We start from the raw sequence: 18653 nt of genomic DNA, 5'->3' as shown, positions 1-18653 counted from the left end.
GGAAAACCTCCTTCAGCTTGAGGGCCGTATTCCCATCTGGGCACCCTTTGGGGGCCGCATGCCAGTGGTATGCTGGGCCAGAGGCCAAAGTGGGCGGAGCCATGGATGCAACTTTTGCCTTTGTACAGTAGAGTCCCTTCAAGCGGTGCTAGAGCTGCAATCCTGACAAACAGGCTTTGGGGAGTTATGGCACTGAGATGCAAAACACTGCAGGAAAAAGGATGGATAAGACAAGGTCTTCAACTCTGAGTTTCTTTCCTCGACACTTTTTTTCTTAATAATGTTGTTATTTAGTTTAATTTTTGTAAATTGTATTGCTTTCACTGATGTATTTTTATACTTGTGTTTATTTTTTCTTTGTAAGCCGCTTTGAGGGCCTTTGGCCAAAAGGTGGGGTATAAACAAATTTAATAATGATAATAATAAGCAAGAAGCATGATCACAGTTCAAGGACACATTTCGGCCACGCAAAAGCCCTCAAGAAGGGAGCGGAACCGGGCTAGGGTGGGAGTGGCCTGAGGAGACTTCCCAGGGCCAGAGAGAGAAGCGTCGAGGGCCATATTCAGCTCCCAAGCTTGACATTCTCTACACCCGTGGTGTAAGACAACGACAAATAGCAGCATTGAAAATGTCAAAACTTCATTCCAGCGTGTGCATCTGAATCCTTGCTTCTGCTGCTTTGCTCTGGGTGACTGAAATTTCCATGTATGAAGCAAAACCTCAAGCAGTCACAGACGTTCCCGACAAAAGCACCACAGCAGAGTGGCAGGCTTAACTCCGAACAATTAAATGCGTTCTTCGAGGTGGAAAAGATTGGCTGCTAAGAGCACAGTGGTCTGAGGAGGAAGGGCATTAGCATTAGCTGTGCAGACTAGCGGGGCTGCTGGGAGTTGCACCCAGGAACACTGGGAGGGCCACAGTTTAAGATGGGGTGGGGGGGCAGAGAGACAACACCCTTCTCGTCCACAACTGCTTTTGGGAATGGGGGGGGAGAGAGAAAGGGGTCCTTCACAGCGGTGAACATGTTAGAAAGGCAGGGAGGGGAATGCAGGATGGTAGAAATCCACGAGGCTCTTTTTACTTGTCTGAAGCGGGTGGGAAACTCCTCTGCTCCTTCCGCTATCCTAATCCCTTTGCCACCGCCGCCCTCAGAGGCCTTAATCATCACAGGGTAGCCGATTCTCTCTGAAGCCTGAGAAGGACATTTTTAAAAACAGATAAATAGAAGGAAAATAAAAGTCAGACAACAGAGAGCCAAGTGACATTTAACTGCTAATCCCAGCCCTGGACTAAGAAAGGAGCCATCTCTCCTCAAAGGTCACCAAGTCAGGTCTGTATTTCTCCCAGGCTAACTGCAGACAGCCTGGACTTCCCTCAGTACAAAGTGACAGCGGATTCTCCTCATGACAAATATCCAACACATACATGAGTTACGGGGCTCCTTCAGGAACAGGGCAGCTGCCAGTCACACCCTTTGCCTAATACAAATCCTGTCCCTCTAAGATTCCTGGAGATGTGGAGTGTGTTCTGCAGCTCTCTGCCCATTCTCAGAGGCACTCTCCATTACTCACGTTTGGCGGTTCAGCTCTGGATCAAAATTCAGCCCTAGGCCACAAGGCTTAATATATGGTTTTGTTAGTTTAGAGAAAAGGCAAGTAAGAGGTGACGTGACAGAAGTGTATAAAATGGACAGACAAAAGCTTTTCTCCCTCTCTCCTAACGCTAGACCTCGTAGACATCCAGTGACGCTGAATGCTGGAAGGTTCCAGCCAGACAAAGGAAGTCCTTCACATAGCGCAGAGTTAAACTACGGAATTCGCTCCCACAAGAGGCAGCGATGGCCACGAACGTGGATGGCTTTAAAAGAGTATTAGACAAATTCACTGAGGAAAAGGCTAACAATGGCTACTAGCCAGGCTGGCTGTGCTGGCCTCCATAGCCAGAGGCTGTATGCTTCTGAATCCCACTTGCTGGAAACCAGAGGAGGGGAGAGTGCTCTTGCGCTCAGGTCCCGCTTGTGGGCTGCCCATAATGGGCACCTGGGAGGCAACTATGAGGGCAGGATGTGGACTGGAGGGGTCACTGGCCTGATCCAGCCAGCTCTTCTTGTGTTCTTTGGGGGTGGGAAAGGGAGAATTTCGGCTGTCTCCATTTCTCTCACTTTAGTACGGATGCAAGCAGGCTCAGTTACAAACTTTTTCTGCAATGTGGCTGTTAAAGGCATAGGATTTCCTCAAGACTTATAAAGTGCCTTTCTGGGAGGAAAGTGGAGGGGTGGGGAATTTAACTCTTTCCAGCTGTGCTATAGTCCCAAGGAAAATCCCTCTTCTGAAGCTGGAATTTGCACTGTGAGGAAACCTTCCCATTGATGGCTGTGGGGTTTTTTCCTCAGGCCATAGTTAAATCCCCCCCTCATGCCTGCCGTGACCCCAACCCAACTGATGCAATTTGCATTTTTAAAAGCTTGCACATTATATGCAGAGACACATTTAACATCTAGTTTGGCAGACAAGTTGCACGAATGAGAGGCCAAAATATGAATATATAATATCTGCATATTGCAATTTCATGTGGATGGATTTCGGGGACAATTTCGATTGGTGTTGCTCTTGCTGTGATTTTATCTGCCCCTTTTATTTTTCTGTTTATAAAACAGTATAGGTTGGTTTTGATTTATACTGCTGTATCCTGCCCTAAGTACTGCACTGCAGTAAAGGGCAGGTGAGAGATATCTTAAAGAAAATAATTTTGTGCCAGTCTCCCTAGGACCTCTGCTGTGCCTTACAATCGTGAGGGAACCAAGGAACGGCCAGGCAGAAAGTTCTGCTGCTTCTTAGTGCACTGCACAAAATAAAAAACCAGATCAGCTATACCTTCTGACACATACGCACATGCAAGCCTGGTTCTAAGTTAGATTTTGAACCCAAATCCCATCCTCCATGGAGGAACGAAATAGCGAAGAGCAGCCCTCTTGGTCCAGGCTAGGAATGGAAAGTTCTGTCCATTTCTGTCCCATCACTTTCTCACTTTTCCAATCTTAAATTCAGTTCTCCGCATTTCTGCAGCAATTTGCCATTTTTAAAAAAAGAAAATCTTCATGAAAATTCTCCAGCATTTTAGTGTGAATTTCTCATCATAAATAAAACACATTTTTGCAGGCAATTCTGACTAATGTACACAATTTCTCATCATAAGTTTATCTCACGGAGCGCCTTCAACGCCACCAATTATGCCGCCCGACAAGATCGGCCACACAGGGCCTTCTCTCAATCCCGCCAACAAAAACAGCCAGATTGGCGGGTACAAGAGAGAGGGCATTCTCAGTGGCGGCCCCCACTCTTTGGAACTCCCTCCCACAAGATCTCCGGCACGCCTCTTCCCTAAATGTATTTCGGAAAGCCTTAAAGACCTGGCTTTTTCAGCAGGCCTTCGGGGTATCCGGGGAGGGTGAATCGATATAATTGTAATGCCTCCTACCCAGTTTTAATATTGTTGTTGCAGATCTATTGTTTTTATTGTATTACTGTATTTTATTCATTGTATTTTAATAATTTTGTAAGTCGCCTAGAGTGGCCATTGGCCAGATAGGCGACGAAGAAATTAAATTTATTATTATTATTATTATTATGTATTTCTGTAGGTTAAATTTCACTCATATATTCATTTTTATGCACTTTCCCCTAACAGATGCATTTTTGTAAACATTGTTTGGTTGGTGAACTGCATTGCAAAATATCAGTAAGAGCAAATTTCGAAGGATGGGCATGTTTTGGTTCTCATACTGTTTCGGAAAGGGCAAATTGGATGGAGTTGGCTTGAAATACGAACTGAGAAGAATTTCTCCCCCACCCCTAGTCCAGGCTGAAGGCCAATCTACTTGAGTGCCCAACCAGCAGGGAGACCAGAAGGAGGACATACAACCAACAGTCTTTCTCCCTTGCTCTTGTTCCCCAACAATTTGGCATTCAGAGGTATACTTCCTCTGAACACGGAGACTTCATTGAGTTATAATCATGGCTAATAGGCATGGCTAGACTTTTTCCCCAGGGGTATGCCTAATCCCCCTTTAAAGCAAGAACAAAAAACAGTCAGTGGCCATCACCACAGCTCATTCCTTTCTTAACACACTATGCAAAGGAGGACTTTCTTTAGACAGCCCTGAATTCACTGTCCATCAATTTCAGTTGGTGACTCCCAATTCAAACATTACCAGAGAGGGAGAACAAACAACTCTCTGTTCTCTAATTGTGTAAATCTCTCATACATACCCATCATCATCATTTTTTTCCAGAACTAGGGCTGGGGAGCCTACAGCCCTCCCAACTTTGCTGGATGTTACGTCACAGCTGGGGGGAGTCCTCATCAGAGGACAACCTGCAGGCTTCGGCCTTAGACCTAGCCATGGGTGAGGCTCCACCTGGGGCTGAGGTGACAAGGCCCTGCAACGAGGCCAGGAAGGGCCATTCGCACCCAGGGTGAGTTTGGCCTCCAACATCGAGACTGAATGGGCCCCGAGCCCAAGGGAGAGGCCAGCTGGAGACTTATCCCATCCAGAGAAGTGCAGGATTAGAGGCAAGGTCTCCTCAGGAGGAAAGGTCTAGCTGAAGGTAGCCAACAGGAGTCAGCTGAGGCTGGGGGTGTGGCTCCAGCACAAGACCCTCAGTGCTAGGCTGGAACAATGACTCTGTACCAGCATTGTACTTGGCCTGCTAGCTGCTCTCCTGTCGATCCTGGACCTGCCTGTGGATTGGCCTTTGCCCACGGACTGGACGGACCCTGACCTTGCCTCTCACGTGACCCTTCGCTGCAGACTCTGCTTGTTTACACCCCGAGTTTGGACTGGCCCTGCATAAAGCTTTGGTTGTGGCCAGGGCCGGATTAAGCTGAGGAGGGCCCCTAGGCTGATTTTGAGCCACCTGCCATCCCGTCCCATCCCATCCCCCCCGCTTCACCTACCTTTCCACTTTTTTTGTGGCTGCGCGCACTGTGCTCACAGGTTTGCCATCAATCAAGATGGCAGCCGAGGTTTCCCTAAGGGGCTGAAGCCTCTACCGCCATCTTGGTTGATGGCAGCAATGCGCGCATGTAGCACGCATGCATGCCATCAACCAAGATGGCGGCAGAGGCTTCAGCCCCTTAGGGAAACCTCGGCTGCCATCTTGATTGATGGCAAACCACAAAAAACAGCGGAGAAAAAGGTAAGTGAAGCGGGGGGTGGTGGCAGGCAGTTCGGAAGCTCTTGTCCTGCGATCCGTGGCTCCTGTCCTGCTTCCGCAGATCGCGGGCCCCCAAGAGCTCTGGGACCCTAGGCTTCAGCCTACTAAGCCTAATGGATAATCCGGCCCTGGTCGTGGCCCACTTTTGTGTTCTTGCTGGCAAGTCTCTTGCTTCCTTCAGGAGCCTCATGAGAACTGAACTCGAGACAACACAGGCACTTTATCCCCAGCTGTTGACCATGCAGGCTTGGGCTGGCTGGAGCTGGGGGTGAGCAACATCTGCAGGGCCACTGGGTGGCCAACCCTGTCCTAAAGTAAAAAGAGCATCTGTCTGGGCCTCAGCTGCTAGGCATGCCTTTAGCTACCTCCAGGCCTTCGTCCATATCCCTCACACAGCCTTGCCAGTATGTCTCCAGGGGAACAGTAATTGTCCTTGGCTGCTCGTTCTCCTCCTCAGTCCACTCAGCCACCAAACCTAAAAAAACCCACAGGAGAAAGCATCAGGGCAATGGTCACACAGATGTAAGAGCAGCGGTGGTGGATCAGACCACAGGCCTCTCTCGTCCAGCAACCTGTTTCCTCAAGTGGCCAATCAGTTGCCTCCAAGAAACCCACAGGCAGGGCGTGACGGTAACAGCCCTCCCTCAGAGCTACTCCTAAGTACAGCCCTCTCAGATCAGGCCCATCAAGCCCAGTGTCCTGTCCTCACACCTGCCAACTAGATGCCCTCTGGGAAGCCCACAAGCAAGACATGAGCACAATGGCAGTCTCCCCGTTATTCCATGAAACTGGCATTCGGAGGCACAGCGCTTCTGATCCTGGAGGTAACATGTAGCAATGATGACTAGTGGCCACTCCAGTAGGATGAAAATGGAAACTTAAGTCTTCCCCAGCTCATGTCAAACATTGTGAAGGGAGATACAGGTGTAAGGAAGTTGAAGAGAGGCTTCAGTTGACAAAAGTAGCCCTTGTTGTAGCTGTGCTCCTTGGCCCCGACTCACCGTTCTGCTCCATCACCTCCAGGCATGCCAAGAGCGATGTTAGGACCAAGGAAAGCAAGCCAGAATATGCAAAAATGAGCCCTTCCCCGCAGAAGTCAGGCACAGAACATTCTCTTACCGCTTCCGCTCCACGGCAAGGTGGGGATATGGACGGTCTGGGCCACGATGGTGGAAGCCACTTTGTCCCCCAAGGCCCACATGGCCTCACTGGGTGGACCTGGCAAAACAGAACAAGTCATCCTGGGATGAGAGGAAACCATTAAGAACTTTGCTTGCGCAGTGAATGGCGCTCAAGCAAGGGCATGGAGCCCATCCGCCTGTGGGCAGGATCCAAAGGGCACACAAAGGCAGCCAGGAGAGTGCAAGTGGGGACCACAGTCCAGCTCACTTACCCTTGCTTTGCACATCACCCATTTTTAACTTCTGTACCACAGACCCTCCAGCACTAGCACTCTTTTGACAGACAGGCCGACATGCTGCCCATCACATCACTGCCAAAATTTTAAGGTTATCAGTATAGTGCACATAGTACAAAATGTGGAAGAGGACAGGTCTCTGCCCCCAGGGGCTTACAATCTAACGTTCTACACAGGAAACAGCAGGGGAAGGAGGAGATGGTTGTTTTACTCCTGGCTTTGCAATTTAGCACAACAGAGGATTGTGCATTTTTGTATACATGCAGACACAGACAGCCATCTGTCAACACATACTCCAACACAGCAGTTTCAACGGGTGCATAGCTGCGTGCATTTCAGAAACACCACCTCAGGGATGCCCCAGCTATTTTGGGCTTGGGGACATGTTTGGAAATCTAAGAAACTGTTGTGGGGACCACAAAATACTCATTTCTCAGAAGAAAAATTGGCAATGCTTATTTAATTTATTTATTTGTTACATTTATATACCGCCCCATAGCCGAAGCTCTCTAGGTGGTTTACAGCAATTAAAAACAATAAAAACAGATATACAAATTTTAAAACACAAAAAACAATTTAAAAACACAATTAAAAAAAAATTAAAAACAATTTAAAAACACAATTAAAAAAAAAATTAAAAACAATTTAAAAACACAATTAAAAAAAAAATTAAAAACAATTTAAAAACACATGCTAAAATGCCTGGCAGAAGAGGAAAGTCTTGACCTGGAGCCAGAAAGATGACAGTGTTGGCACCAGGCGCACCTCATCAAAAACATCCTTCCTTGATTTGGGGGCCACCACTGAGAAAGCCCTCTCCCTTGTTGCCAGCCTCCAAGCTTCCCTCAGAGTAGGCACCCAGAGGAGGGCCTTAGATGTTGAACGTAGTGTACGGGGGGGGGGGTTCATGCTTAGACTCCCATCTCAAAAAACAGGCAAAATGCACAAACCTCCAAACAAATAAAGCAGATGAAAAAAGCAGGCAGCCCCCCCCAAACACCTCCCCCCATTTTTTAAATGGGAGGGGCAGGAGGCCTTAGCAGGCACTGTGGCCTCTGTGGGCATCATGTTAGGAACATCATCACTACAGAATACCTACCTAGGAAAGCTATGCCCTGTTTGAGAAGCAACTCTGGAAGTTTCGGGTTCTCCGAGGCGTGCCCCCAGCCTGCCCAAACAGCCTACAATGAAAATGTTTCAGGTCAGCAGATTTGAACAAGAGCGATCAGCAGCAGACCTAGGAACAGATGCTTTTGTCGTTTCAAGGTCTACCTCACAGACTCTAAGGAATGTGTCCAACGCCTCCCTCTGAAATCACACATTTCACTGGCTTACAAAATTTATCCTGGGAACCTCAGGGGATTTCTCAAAAACTTAAATTGCAGGTTTCTCAGCGAGAAGATCGGTGGGGAGGAACCACCGGCCCGAAAAAGAAGATCTTGCCCACCACAACAACTGACCTTCCTCTGCAACACGCAGCCACCAGAGACAGTTGTGTGCACTCTAGTGGGGTGGCCACGAGACCCAGGTGGCACGGCTAATACTGCTCATGCACTAGGAGAATTCCCTTGGCCAACCCAAGACATTTCACCCCTCTCCTCCTACCATGTACAGCAGCTGTCTGCACGAGCAGTTTGACTTCAACGTGGCACAACCAGCTCTGTCCTCCGACATCTGGCTGCCATTTCCCACCTCCAAGAATCTGCTCCTCAAGTCAGGCGACTAACTTTGCATAGCAGCAGGGCCGGCCCTGTCCCCAAGAATCCTCTGCATCACTTTACAGTTTCATGGCAAACATACAAAAGGCTCCTAAAACAAACGGCTATGGAAACAATTCCTTGAAGAAAAAGAAAACCTCAAAAACCACAGACTTATTTTAAACAACTCATCCTCAAAGCTAACAGACCAAGCCCATTTTTGGAAAAGGAAAGAGGCAGAATGAGAAAGGTGGAGAATTTCGGTCCTTACCTGCACTGGAATTCTTTTTGAAATATCCACAATTAATTCTACATTGGCATAATTGTTATTATTGGGTCCTCCAGGGACTGGCACATACTGGTCAGCCATTTTGATATATTCTAAAAATGTTAAAAGGGAGAATTATTTGTGGTGTTGAACACACAGACGCACAAAACCCAGGCCACAAGCGTATTGCTTACCTGCGTTCGCTTTAAGATCTTCAGGCGTCACCATGACCACAAATCTAATTGCACGCTCGTTCCGGAACATTTCATAGGCCCATCTGCGGATGGAACGCATGCACTTCACAGCGGCAATGCCATTGTTGGCAATCAGGACCTGGGAAGCAAAACCTCCAAAGAAGGATTTGGTTTTTTTTATTTTTAAAAAAAACATTCTTGGAAAGATTTGTAGTTGGAAAATGGAGAGCACCAATCACTGCAAGAGAGGTTTGGAAGCTCCGAAGTGCTACTTGGATGGGTGGGAGTTCTCAAAAGGGGGTCACTGCTCAGTTTCAGAGCATGCGCTACTCGTGCAGGAAGGCCCAAGTTAGATCCCTGGCATTACCAGTTAGGAAATAAGGTTAGGTCCCCAGTTTAGTCCCCAGCTTTTCAGGAAATTAGGCTGGAAATATCTGAGGAACAGAGGAAATTGACCTGTACAGAGTCAGGGCGCTGGTCTGTCTAACTCAAATCTTGCCTACGCTGGCAGCAGCTCTGTTGGTTTTGATCTTATGTGGGGACTGGACCTGGGACACTCTGAATGCAAAGCAGGTGCTCTGCCACTGAGCTACGGCCCTTTCCCAAAGGACAACTCTTCTGAAGTTTCTGCATGATGGCCTAATTACTTTAGACCCTGAAAGATTTATAGATCACCAGGGGGTTGGACTTGATGGCCTTACAGACCCCTTCCAACTCTACTATTCTATGATTCTGTGGTCACCATGTGGGTCCCAGGGTGGGTCACATACTGCTTGATATAATGTAACCATGTCATACATAAACATTACATGAGAGGAATCCTCCAAAACGCCCCCCCCCCAAAAAAGTGCATCTTGACCTTCTTAATAGTGGAAACAAATATTAATTAAAAGTGTTCCAAATATCTGCATTTAAGATGAATGTGTGTAATTACATATACAGTAGGGCCCCGCTTTTCGGCGTTCTGCTAATACAGTGGCTTTCAATGAGAGTAAGGCCCACTCATATGGTGCTTGTTCCGCCTTTACGGCATCTTTCAGGTGTCGGACGCCATTTTATTGACGGAGTTCCGCTTTTCAGCAGGTTTTGCTTTTAGGCGGGGGTCTGGAACATAACCCGCCGTATGAGTGGGGCCCTACTGTAAATTTTTAAGAAGTCCAGAAGAAAGGCATTCCATCTGCACCACAAGAAACCTTGCCAGAGTCACAGACTCATTGATGCATCGTCCTTCTCTGGGAACGGTACCTTTTCAATAACACGGTTCCCTCCAAAACGAGTCACAAATTCGGCCGGTGAGGCAACTGTGAAGTCCCTGTGGAGCTCCAACTTCCTCTGCTCACGGCCCTTCTTGACCAAATGCAGCCCTGACATGCTGGGTCTGGAAAGAGGTGAAAACATGACTGCAGAGTCAACCTATTGCTCAGACAAGAGCTGGCAATGACCTCAAAGTTGGAGTCAAGGGCAGCCAAAGAAGGTGGAATAAGTTTCTGAATGACCACTCCCCTGGTTACAAATGGAGAACCAAAAGTGTCCTCCAAGTGACCAAGTACCCAAGCATTTTATATATTTATGGTTCCTTCTTGCCCTCCTTTCCAACCCAAATGACTAACAAAGTTATGTTTAGGTAAGCTAGTTCGGAAACGTGTTTTGAGGGCTCATTTTAAAGTCTAGATTATTTCTTTTGTAATACTGAATGTTTGCTAAATTGTTTGTTTTTGTCCCTTTTGAATGCATTGGTTGTTTTGTAAACTGACTTCTTTCCCCTACCTCAATGTTTTGTATTTTGATATTTTGAATGTTTGTTGTAAGCCGCTTTGGGCACAACTCACTGTGGAAAGGCGGCATATAAATAAACTCAATCAATCAATCAATCATTTGAAAAGCTGCAGGAGAGCTCACCTACGAGGACATTCTTCTTTCCAGTACAGTACCAAAAGCAGTTACCACCTTCAAGATTGCTAGTTCAAGCCCAGCAAGCCTTTCCCCCCCTCTCTCATATGCATAAAATTTACCCCAATGAAACCAGTTGATGGTATATTCGAGACAGACCAAAGGAAGTACTTCGTCACACTGCATGTAATCAAGTTATGAAATTCACTACTGTTAAGATGCAATGCAAAGGACCAGTAGCTTAGATAGTGGTTGCCCTGCCTGAAGTCGAGAGATTCAGGCTCAGATGCGGCTGTGATTTTTTCTCTTTTTATTAAAGTTACAGTTACAAAGCAGTGTGCCTCATTAACCTAACTACGCTTTCTAGAACTTTTGCCCTGGCTACTTTGACTAAGCATGACTTTGCAGCACTCCGACGTTGACTCAGCAATGAACCCCTCCCCAGTGTCCACTTAAGTAGGCTTGGCTTTTGTGCATAAACATTGGCTCCTCCTGAATGACTGTTGAATCTCCCGCTTCTGCTTCTGCTGAGCGCAGGGCGAAGGAAGCTGGCTCTCAGCTTCCGAGAGTTGTCAGTGGTCAGCTTGCTCGACAGTGGGAAGCTGCGGTTGCCCGCTGGGAAATGTCAGGTGAAGCAGGAGGTGCCTCCGAAGCAGGCACAGACATTGGGGTGTGTCTAATGGAGCAGTCTCCAACGGGGCAGTCTCTGCCAGCTCTGGTTGCGCTTCAGCGGGGGGGGGCAGAATCGGGCGAAGTCGAGCTGTCAGTGACAGAGATCTGTGCACTCTGTGATCTATCCCTGCTGCTAGTCCCTTCCCCCAGCTTATCTTCCCAGTCCTCAATGTCAGAGGCTGGGGTCTCAAATCCTCCCCTCCCAACCTGGGTCACAACAGTGGTTTTAAAAGGTGACACGCAAGTTGCATGGAAGAGATGTCTATTAACCAAAATAACAAGAGAGAACTTCCATATACAAGAACTCTATTGCTTCTGCAGAGTGCTGTCCCAGGAGACTGTTCCAAGTGGTCCGGAGCCTGGTCGGTCCAGTTGCTCTGGAACCGATGGAACATGATAAGGTCTCCTGTGACGAATTTGCAAAACACTTTGCGGAGAAAATCGATCGTATTAAGAGTGCTATTCCGTACACTGTGGATACAGTGAGTGAGCCAGAGGTGATTAGTAAAGCTCCGGTGCTGTGGGATCGGTTCCAGCTTCTTCCATCCGATGAAGTGGACAAGGTGCTTTCAACCTTAAAGCCGACCACCTGCTTACTCGATCCTTGCCCATCGTGGCTCGTTATGAGCTGCAAAGATAGACTGGGTGAGGGGATTAAGCTGGTGGTAAATGCTTCACTCGAAGAGGGAGTAATGCCATCAGCGCTCAAGGAGGCAATAATAAAACCACTCTTAAAGAAGTCCTCCTTGGACCCTCGAAATTTGAACAACTTCCGCCCAGTTTCAAATTTACCATTCTTAGGCAAGGCGACTGAGCGGGTGGTGGCAAAGCAATTGCAAGCGCACTTGGAGGAAGCAGATTATCTGGATCCATCTCAATCGGGCTTCAGGCCTGGACATGGGACTGAAACAGCCTTGGTCGCCTTGGTGGATGATATGAGGAGGGCGTGGGATAGAGGCAAATGCACCTTCCTTGTCCTCCTTGATCTCTCAGCGGCTTTCGATACCGTTGACCACGCTATCCTCTTGGACCGCCTGGAGAGGTTAGGCATGGGGGGCACTGTATTGCAGTGGTTCCATTCCTTCCTCTCTGGTAGGTACCAAAGAGTAGCATTGGAGGAGGAGATGTTGGAGCCTTGGCCTCTCACTTGTGGGGTGCCACAGGGTTCTATCCTCTCTCCGATGCTGTTTAACATCTATATAAAGCCGCTGGGGGCAATCATCAGGAGTTTTGGGCTGCGGTGTCATCAATATGCGGATGACACGCAGCTCTATCTCTCATTTAAATCTTCACCAAGGTTGGCGGTAGAAACCCTGTCCAAGTGCCTGAAGTCGGTGAGTGGCTGGATGGGAAGGAATAAACTGAAACTGAACCCTGACAAAACTGAGGTACTGTTTGTGGGAGACAAGGGAGGGTTAGGGGATATAGACCTGGTGCTCAATGGGGTACAATCGGCCCTGAAGGACCAGGTCCGCAGCCTGGGGGTCATTCTTGATTCCCAGCTGTCCATGGAGGCTCAGGTCTCGGCTGTGAGCCGGGCGGCGCTGTATCAACTCCATCTGATACGGAGGCTGCGCCCCTACCTTCCCAACCATCTGCTCCCACCAGTGGTACATGCCCTGGTCTCCTCTCGCCTAGACTACTGTAATGCGCTCTACATGGGGTTACCCTTGAAAACGGTCCGGAAGCTGCAACTGGTACAGAATGTGGCGGCTTGTCTGATTAAAGGCAGCCGCCGGCAAGATCACATCACTCCAGTGCTGAAGGAGTTGCACTGGTTACCGGTTGCTTACCGAGCCCAATTCAAGGTGTTGGTTCTGACCTTTAAATCCCTATACGGTTTTGGACCAGTCTATCTGAAGGAATGCCTCCAGCATCGGCAGGGATGCCGCTCAACAAGATCAGCCTCAGAAGACCTTCTCTCGATCCCACCGGTTAAAACAGCCAGACTGGTGAGGACCAGAGGGAGGGCCTTTTCAATAGTGGCCCTCACCCTGTGGAATTCTCTCCCAAATGATCTCCGCCATGCCCCTTCGATGATGAGCTTCCGCCGGACTTTGAAGACCTGGTTCTTCAGGCAAGCCTTTGGGTTGGGTTAAGTTTTTATTGTTGGGTTCTAATATTTTAACATTTTAATATTTAATGTATTTTACTTTGTACGTCGCCCAGAGTGGCTGGACAACCAGCCAGATGGGCGACTACTAAATATAATATAATAATCATAATAACAGTGTATCTCTGAATGCCAGCTGCTGGATATGAACAGAGGAACTACAATTCCCAGAGCAGTTTAACATTTAATCCCTCTTCCCACGGAAGTCTGGGAATTGTAGTTCTGTAAGAGGAATAGGGGGTCTCCTAACAACTCTCAGCATCCTTCACAAACTATTATTATTAGCATTATTAGTACTATTATTAGTCACTTGACACCCGAAGGACCCCAAGCAACTTACACAATGTTAAAACAAAAACAAATAAAACACACTATAAAAACATAGCAATAGCAATACCACCCCCACACAGCCACCAAAAAGTTTGGCAGCATATTAAAAACAAAAAACATTATCTCAATCTCTCAAATGCCTGGGAGAAAAGGTACATATTTACCAGGCGCCAAAAAGAAGACAATGAAGGCGCCAGGCAGACCTCAATGGGGAGCATATTCCACAGATGGGGAGTCACAACTGCAAAGGCCCTCTCCTTTGTCATCACCCTCCGAGCTTCCCTCAGAAGGGAGATCTGGAGAAGGGCTACAGAGGAAGATCTAAGGATCCAGGCAGGCTCATATCAAGAGAGGCATTCCAAAAGATATTGGGGTCCTGAGCCATACACTTCCCAAACTACATATCCGAGGATTCTTGCAGGAAAGCCATGACTTTCATGAGTGGAGTAAATGTATGGTGTGAATGTAGCCAAGGTTACTGAGTGAATTCATGACAGAAGCGAGGTTTGAACGGAAGAACTACCAGCTCTCAGCTCTCAGCCATGGTGTGCTCCCAGTTCCCAGCATTCGCACACTGTTGTTCCATCCCCAAAGGGCCGCCTACCTGGTCTCTTGCCTCGCCTCATGGCTCCATCACCCCACAGTCCAACCCCATCCCAATGCTCCTGTGGTGTTCCATGCAAGACCCCTGGCCTATATTGTTTTGCAGGGCTGCACCCGATGCCTAATGCCTCCTCTCGGGAAGCCAGCCGCTCTACTTCTGCTGCTCGCTGCTATCTCTCCACTGCCACTGTGCCTTCGGCTCTCGTGTGGCCTGCTTCAGCCCTGACAGATGCGCAACAAGATAGGGGCCCAGCAAACACCCCTGGAGCAAAGGACAAGGAGCAAGGAAGGCAGACGCACTGGGACTTTAACCCAATAATAAAACAATCATGGCAAACTCGGGTGATGAGAGCTGGCAAGAGGCAATCTCTCAAACTCCCCCCCCCAAAAAAAACAGCACAGAAAGGGCTGAGCATGCTCAGTAGCTACAGAGCACTAAGTGCCAGCTGGAAAACAAAAGCGGAAAATTGTGGGGGTGGAGGGAGAGAGCAGAAAGCTTTGCTTGGGAAGAATGGCAGGCTGAACCCTACGCATGACACAAGCATCCCATGTCCACAGAACTCTTCAGACTTAAGTGTTCAGAGAAAACAGGGAAGAAGTTTCAGTCATTTTAAGAAGGCCCCTTCCTCGGAGATTCTTCTGACGGTACTCTTAACACCTTGGAGTGACTTAGGGCCCGCAGGGTGTGTGTGTGTTGGGGCTCTGTCCTGAATAAGTGCAACCAGTCTTGAGGCAACATGAATATTGTCTCTCCTGCCCCCCCCCATCCCCTTCCATCCTTTGAAAGAGTTGGTTAAGTTACAGTTTTGTAGGGCTGCATGGATTCATAGAGAGCAATGCCCTGGGAATCCTTCCTATCTCTGCATGCACACTAATCCTTATCTAATGCACACTGCAAGCAACAGTGTCCACTTTCTCCTAGAAGGACCCCAGAGCAGCAAACAAAAAACACAAAAAGCACTTTAAAACATCTTTTTTTAAAAAAAGACTTTAAAACAAAACATGTTGAAGAACATATTAAAAACAAAACATCTTAAAAACATGTTTAAAAGACAACTTCAAAAGCAATTCCAACACAGACCGGGTAAGGTCCCTCACTTCCAAACTGGATGTTTAAAAAAATGAAATGGGAGGAGGGATGAGAAAAGCATTAAAACAAAAGGGGCAGAAAAGCACAAATCAGGAAAGGGTTAAAGGAAACACACACACACACACACACACACAAGTGACGTCACTCAAGAAACGTGGGTTCTGTTTTGAAAATAGGAGAGTGCATCTGGGAGTTTTCCTGGCAATTTTAAAAACACACATGCACCAAGAGTCACAAAATTGCCCACAAAAAGGAGTAACAGCAGAGACATCCCAAAAATGGTGTGTGCGCACATGCATGCACATAATACGTGTGGCTCCAAAATGCATGAGGGAACGGAGGACAAAAGGGCTTCTAAGTCCCCCATCTGACCTCTAGCACTTATGAAAACAAGGCACCGACACTATTTACAGTAGAACCATATGTCGCTGTTCTGCCTGCTTGCCTGCCTGGCGCTGGACAAAATTTTTTAAGATCAGGAAAGGAACGAGGAGGAACTACCAGCCAATGCAATTTAACTGTTGCTGCTTCCTCCCCCTCCTCACCTAGCTGCTCAGCTGGGGTCCATGTACAGTGTTTGGGGACACACCCCCAAACAAGGTCATGGAACTCCCAAAGCCACTTCCCCAAGGGGAGAGCGAAAAAAGATTGTCTGCCAAGTCCCAGCCCTCTTCCTGAGACAAAATCCATCCACTCCCCCTGACTGGCCAGCAGCACTGACCTCCAAAAGCCCTCGAACCACTTCAGATCTGCCCCCTCTTCCTCTCCCATTCCGCAAAGGGGTTCTGCTTCGAGGCCCCCAGACAGGCCCAGGAGCAAGGCAGAGGCTGATGCCCCTGATGCTGCCGCCTCCTCCATTTCTGTGCCTCTCTCCACTCGAGGCCCTGTAGCGTCCCTTTGGGCATGCAGCCAGACAATCACAAACTCTCTAGCAGCACCACGTGGCCCGAGCGAGAAAAATTGCCCTGACACAACCTTGGACTGCTGCAAAGAGATGGAGGAGGAAGAGAAGGGGAGAATTAACGTTAACAGGAGTTAGGGCGCTCCTTAGACAGGGCTCCTTCGTTGCCAATGCTCTTCTCCTTCCTATTTAGGTGTTTTCTCCTTCTTTGAAGGGGAGAGTGACAGCACAGATACGGATGCCTCGTTGGTTCAGAATCGGCAAGAAAGGATTTTTATCCAGAGAGGCGAGCAAGAGAAATGCAGCTGACATTTATATGAAGTAGCCGGCCAGGAAATATTCACACAAGCCATAACATGCTGTGATGGATCAGGTCAAAGGACCCTCTTCCACGCGTCCCATCTCTGATAGCTGCCGGCCACCTCCAGGAAGCCCACAACCTCATGTTAGAGTTTTACTCTGATGCCAAAGTTTCACTTGACTCCAACATCAGTTTAGAAAACTGATTCAGTGAAGGCATAAGTAGATTGCTTCTGATCGGGACCAAATTGATTGCTTTCCTGCTTGTAAGAAAACCCCACAAACCAGTTGTATGTGCTCACCTTCCCGTGCAAGTGTTCTGGGCCTGCAAAACTCCTCCACCATTTATAAGTCACTAAAGTGCAAAGATGGAGCAGATAAGGAGCAACAGGGGAGGAGTGAAGTCCCTATCTGATGGAGCTTTGGTTATCGACAGGGAAATGATCATTTGCCCTTGGTGCTAAGCAGGCCTTTTGTACTTTGCTTATCAACAGCCCTGAAAGGCTAACATTACATCAGCTTCGGCAACAGCTTGAAGCTAATGGAACAATTTGGGTATATTTGTTTCTATTCTAAAATGTGTCCACATTATTAAGGTTTATTGTGCACCACCACTTTAAAACGTTTTCTTTTTAAAAAAAATTAAAAGCGGGATATAAATCTTTGAACTAGATAAAAAATGGTGGATGCGTGTGTCTGCGTGGGGTGGAGCACACTTCCAGTGTGGCAACAAACTGGCCATTCCTTCCACGCCAACACAGGTCTACTAGTTTCAGGATCTGAACTCCTTGCACCTCCACCTCCCCTCATCATCTAGCTCTGAGAAAATGGCAGTGCTTTAATAGTTAACATTTCAAGCATTAAGGATGAAGTTGGACTTGCATTTCATGGGGAAGGGGTGGCATTGTTTTGCTACGTAAGTGGGCTCACTGGGGTGCCAAGCAGTGGCAAGACACTACTTGGAACAGAAGCAGAGGGCCCCAAATTAGTAGAATGACCAGGAGGGGCCCCCCAAATGCAACAGGGGGCTTAACATATTTTGAAGTGAGTGAAGAAAGCCACATTGCCATATAAGGGCCCCTCTCCCATGAGGCCATTAGAAGCAAGTGAAGCAAACATCACCATCTAGAGAGCACCCCTCTGCCAATTAGGATCATGATCATGCAAGTAGCACCCCCCCAGACCATTAAGTCCAGAATCTGAAATTACCAAACTGCACCACCGGTTCCACACTTAGCCCACTGCTGAACTAAGACACAGAGGAGCATTCGTGGCACGCTGTGGTGAATTTCTTAAACAGAAAAGTGCCAGCCTAGGCCAGATGTATGAAGCCTGACCATCTCTTCATACTATCTGTTTCTGTCTTTCAAATATCAATAAGCCATGGCTCCATTTGAACAGTTAAATTTTTTTAGAACGGCATACAAATAAAAGCACCATATTCATAAATGGGTAAATCTCAACATCTGGAAACGAAGGAGATTTTCAAAGCAACAGCAGCGGGGGGGGGGAAATAACAACATATCAGATAAACTGGCAAGGAGCACAGCAAATCAAAACCACTGTTTGCAAAAAGGAGGAAAAGGAGAAAGTCCAGGCAAGTAAAGACGTCTGGAACTTAACAAAGAAGGGGCCAGGTGGACCTTTCTAAGGAAGGTCTTCTAGAAGTGAGGTGCCACCACTGAGAAGACCGCATCCTCGTTGCCACACATCCCACCTCTTAAAGCAGACCCTTCTATGCACATTTTGAGTCTTTCCCTGCAATATGTCAGGGAGGAAGATTTGCCCTTCTTAACCCATACCAAAAGAAAGTATTTTGCCATCGCTGTAAAGCGGAGGAGGGAACTATGTAGCTCCCTAGGCGTTGCTGGCCTACAACTCACATCATCCCCAACCATCAGCCAGGCTGACTGGGACTGATGGGGCTTGGAGCAACATCTGGAGGAGGACCAGGCTCCCCAC

At 47.8% G+C, this 18653-nt stretch overlaps 1 protein-coding gene across 9 annotated transcripts in view; it reads right to left on the bottom strand.

The window, feature by feature from the left end:
• The window catches only part of ACACB (acetyl-CoA carboxylase beta), an 88352-nt gene that overhangs the window by 57834 nt on the left and 11865 nt on the right, over positions 1-18653 (bottom strand). For 7 of the 9 annotated variants that reach the window (XM_061603351.1, XM_061603342.1, XM_061603347.1 and 4 more), the window contains 7 exons: positions 10038-10170; positions 8793-8931; positions 8602-8711; positions 7733-7814; positions 6336-6434; positions 5582-5691; positions 1082-1192 (listed from right to left, as the gene is read on the bottom strand). In XM_061603351.1, coding sequence (XP_061459335.1) covers positions 1082-1192; positions 5582-5691; positions 6336-6434; positions 7733-7814; positions 8602-8711; positions 8793-8931; positions 10038-10170 — 784 coding nt within the window. Of the gene's footprint in view, positions 1-1081; positions 1193-5581; positions 5692-6335; positions 6435-7732; positions 7815-8601; positions 8712-8792; positions 8932-10037; positions 10171-14401; positions 14549-16211; positions 16402-18653 lie in introns of those variants that run through there. The other 2 variants (XM_061603349.1, XM_061603350.1) reach the window with 2 other exon arrangements.

This window comes from Rhineura floridana, chromosome 19 (assembly GCF_030035675.1).
Source record: "Rhineura floridana isolate rRhiFlo1 chromosome 19, rRhiFlo1.hap2, whole genome shotgun sequence".
Taxonomy (NCBI): Eukaryota; Metazoa; Chordata; class Lepidosauria; order Squamata; family Rhineuridae; genus Rhineura; species Rhineura floridana.
The sequence above is the reverse complement of the archived record's forward strand: the minus strand, read 5'-3'. Positions and strand labels throughout refer to the sequence as shown.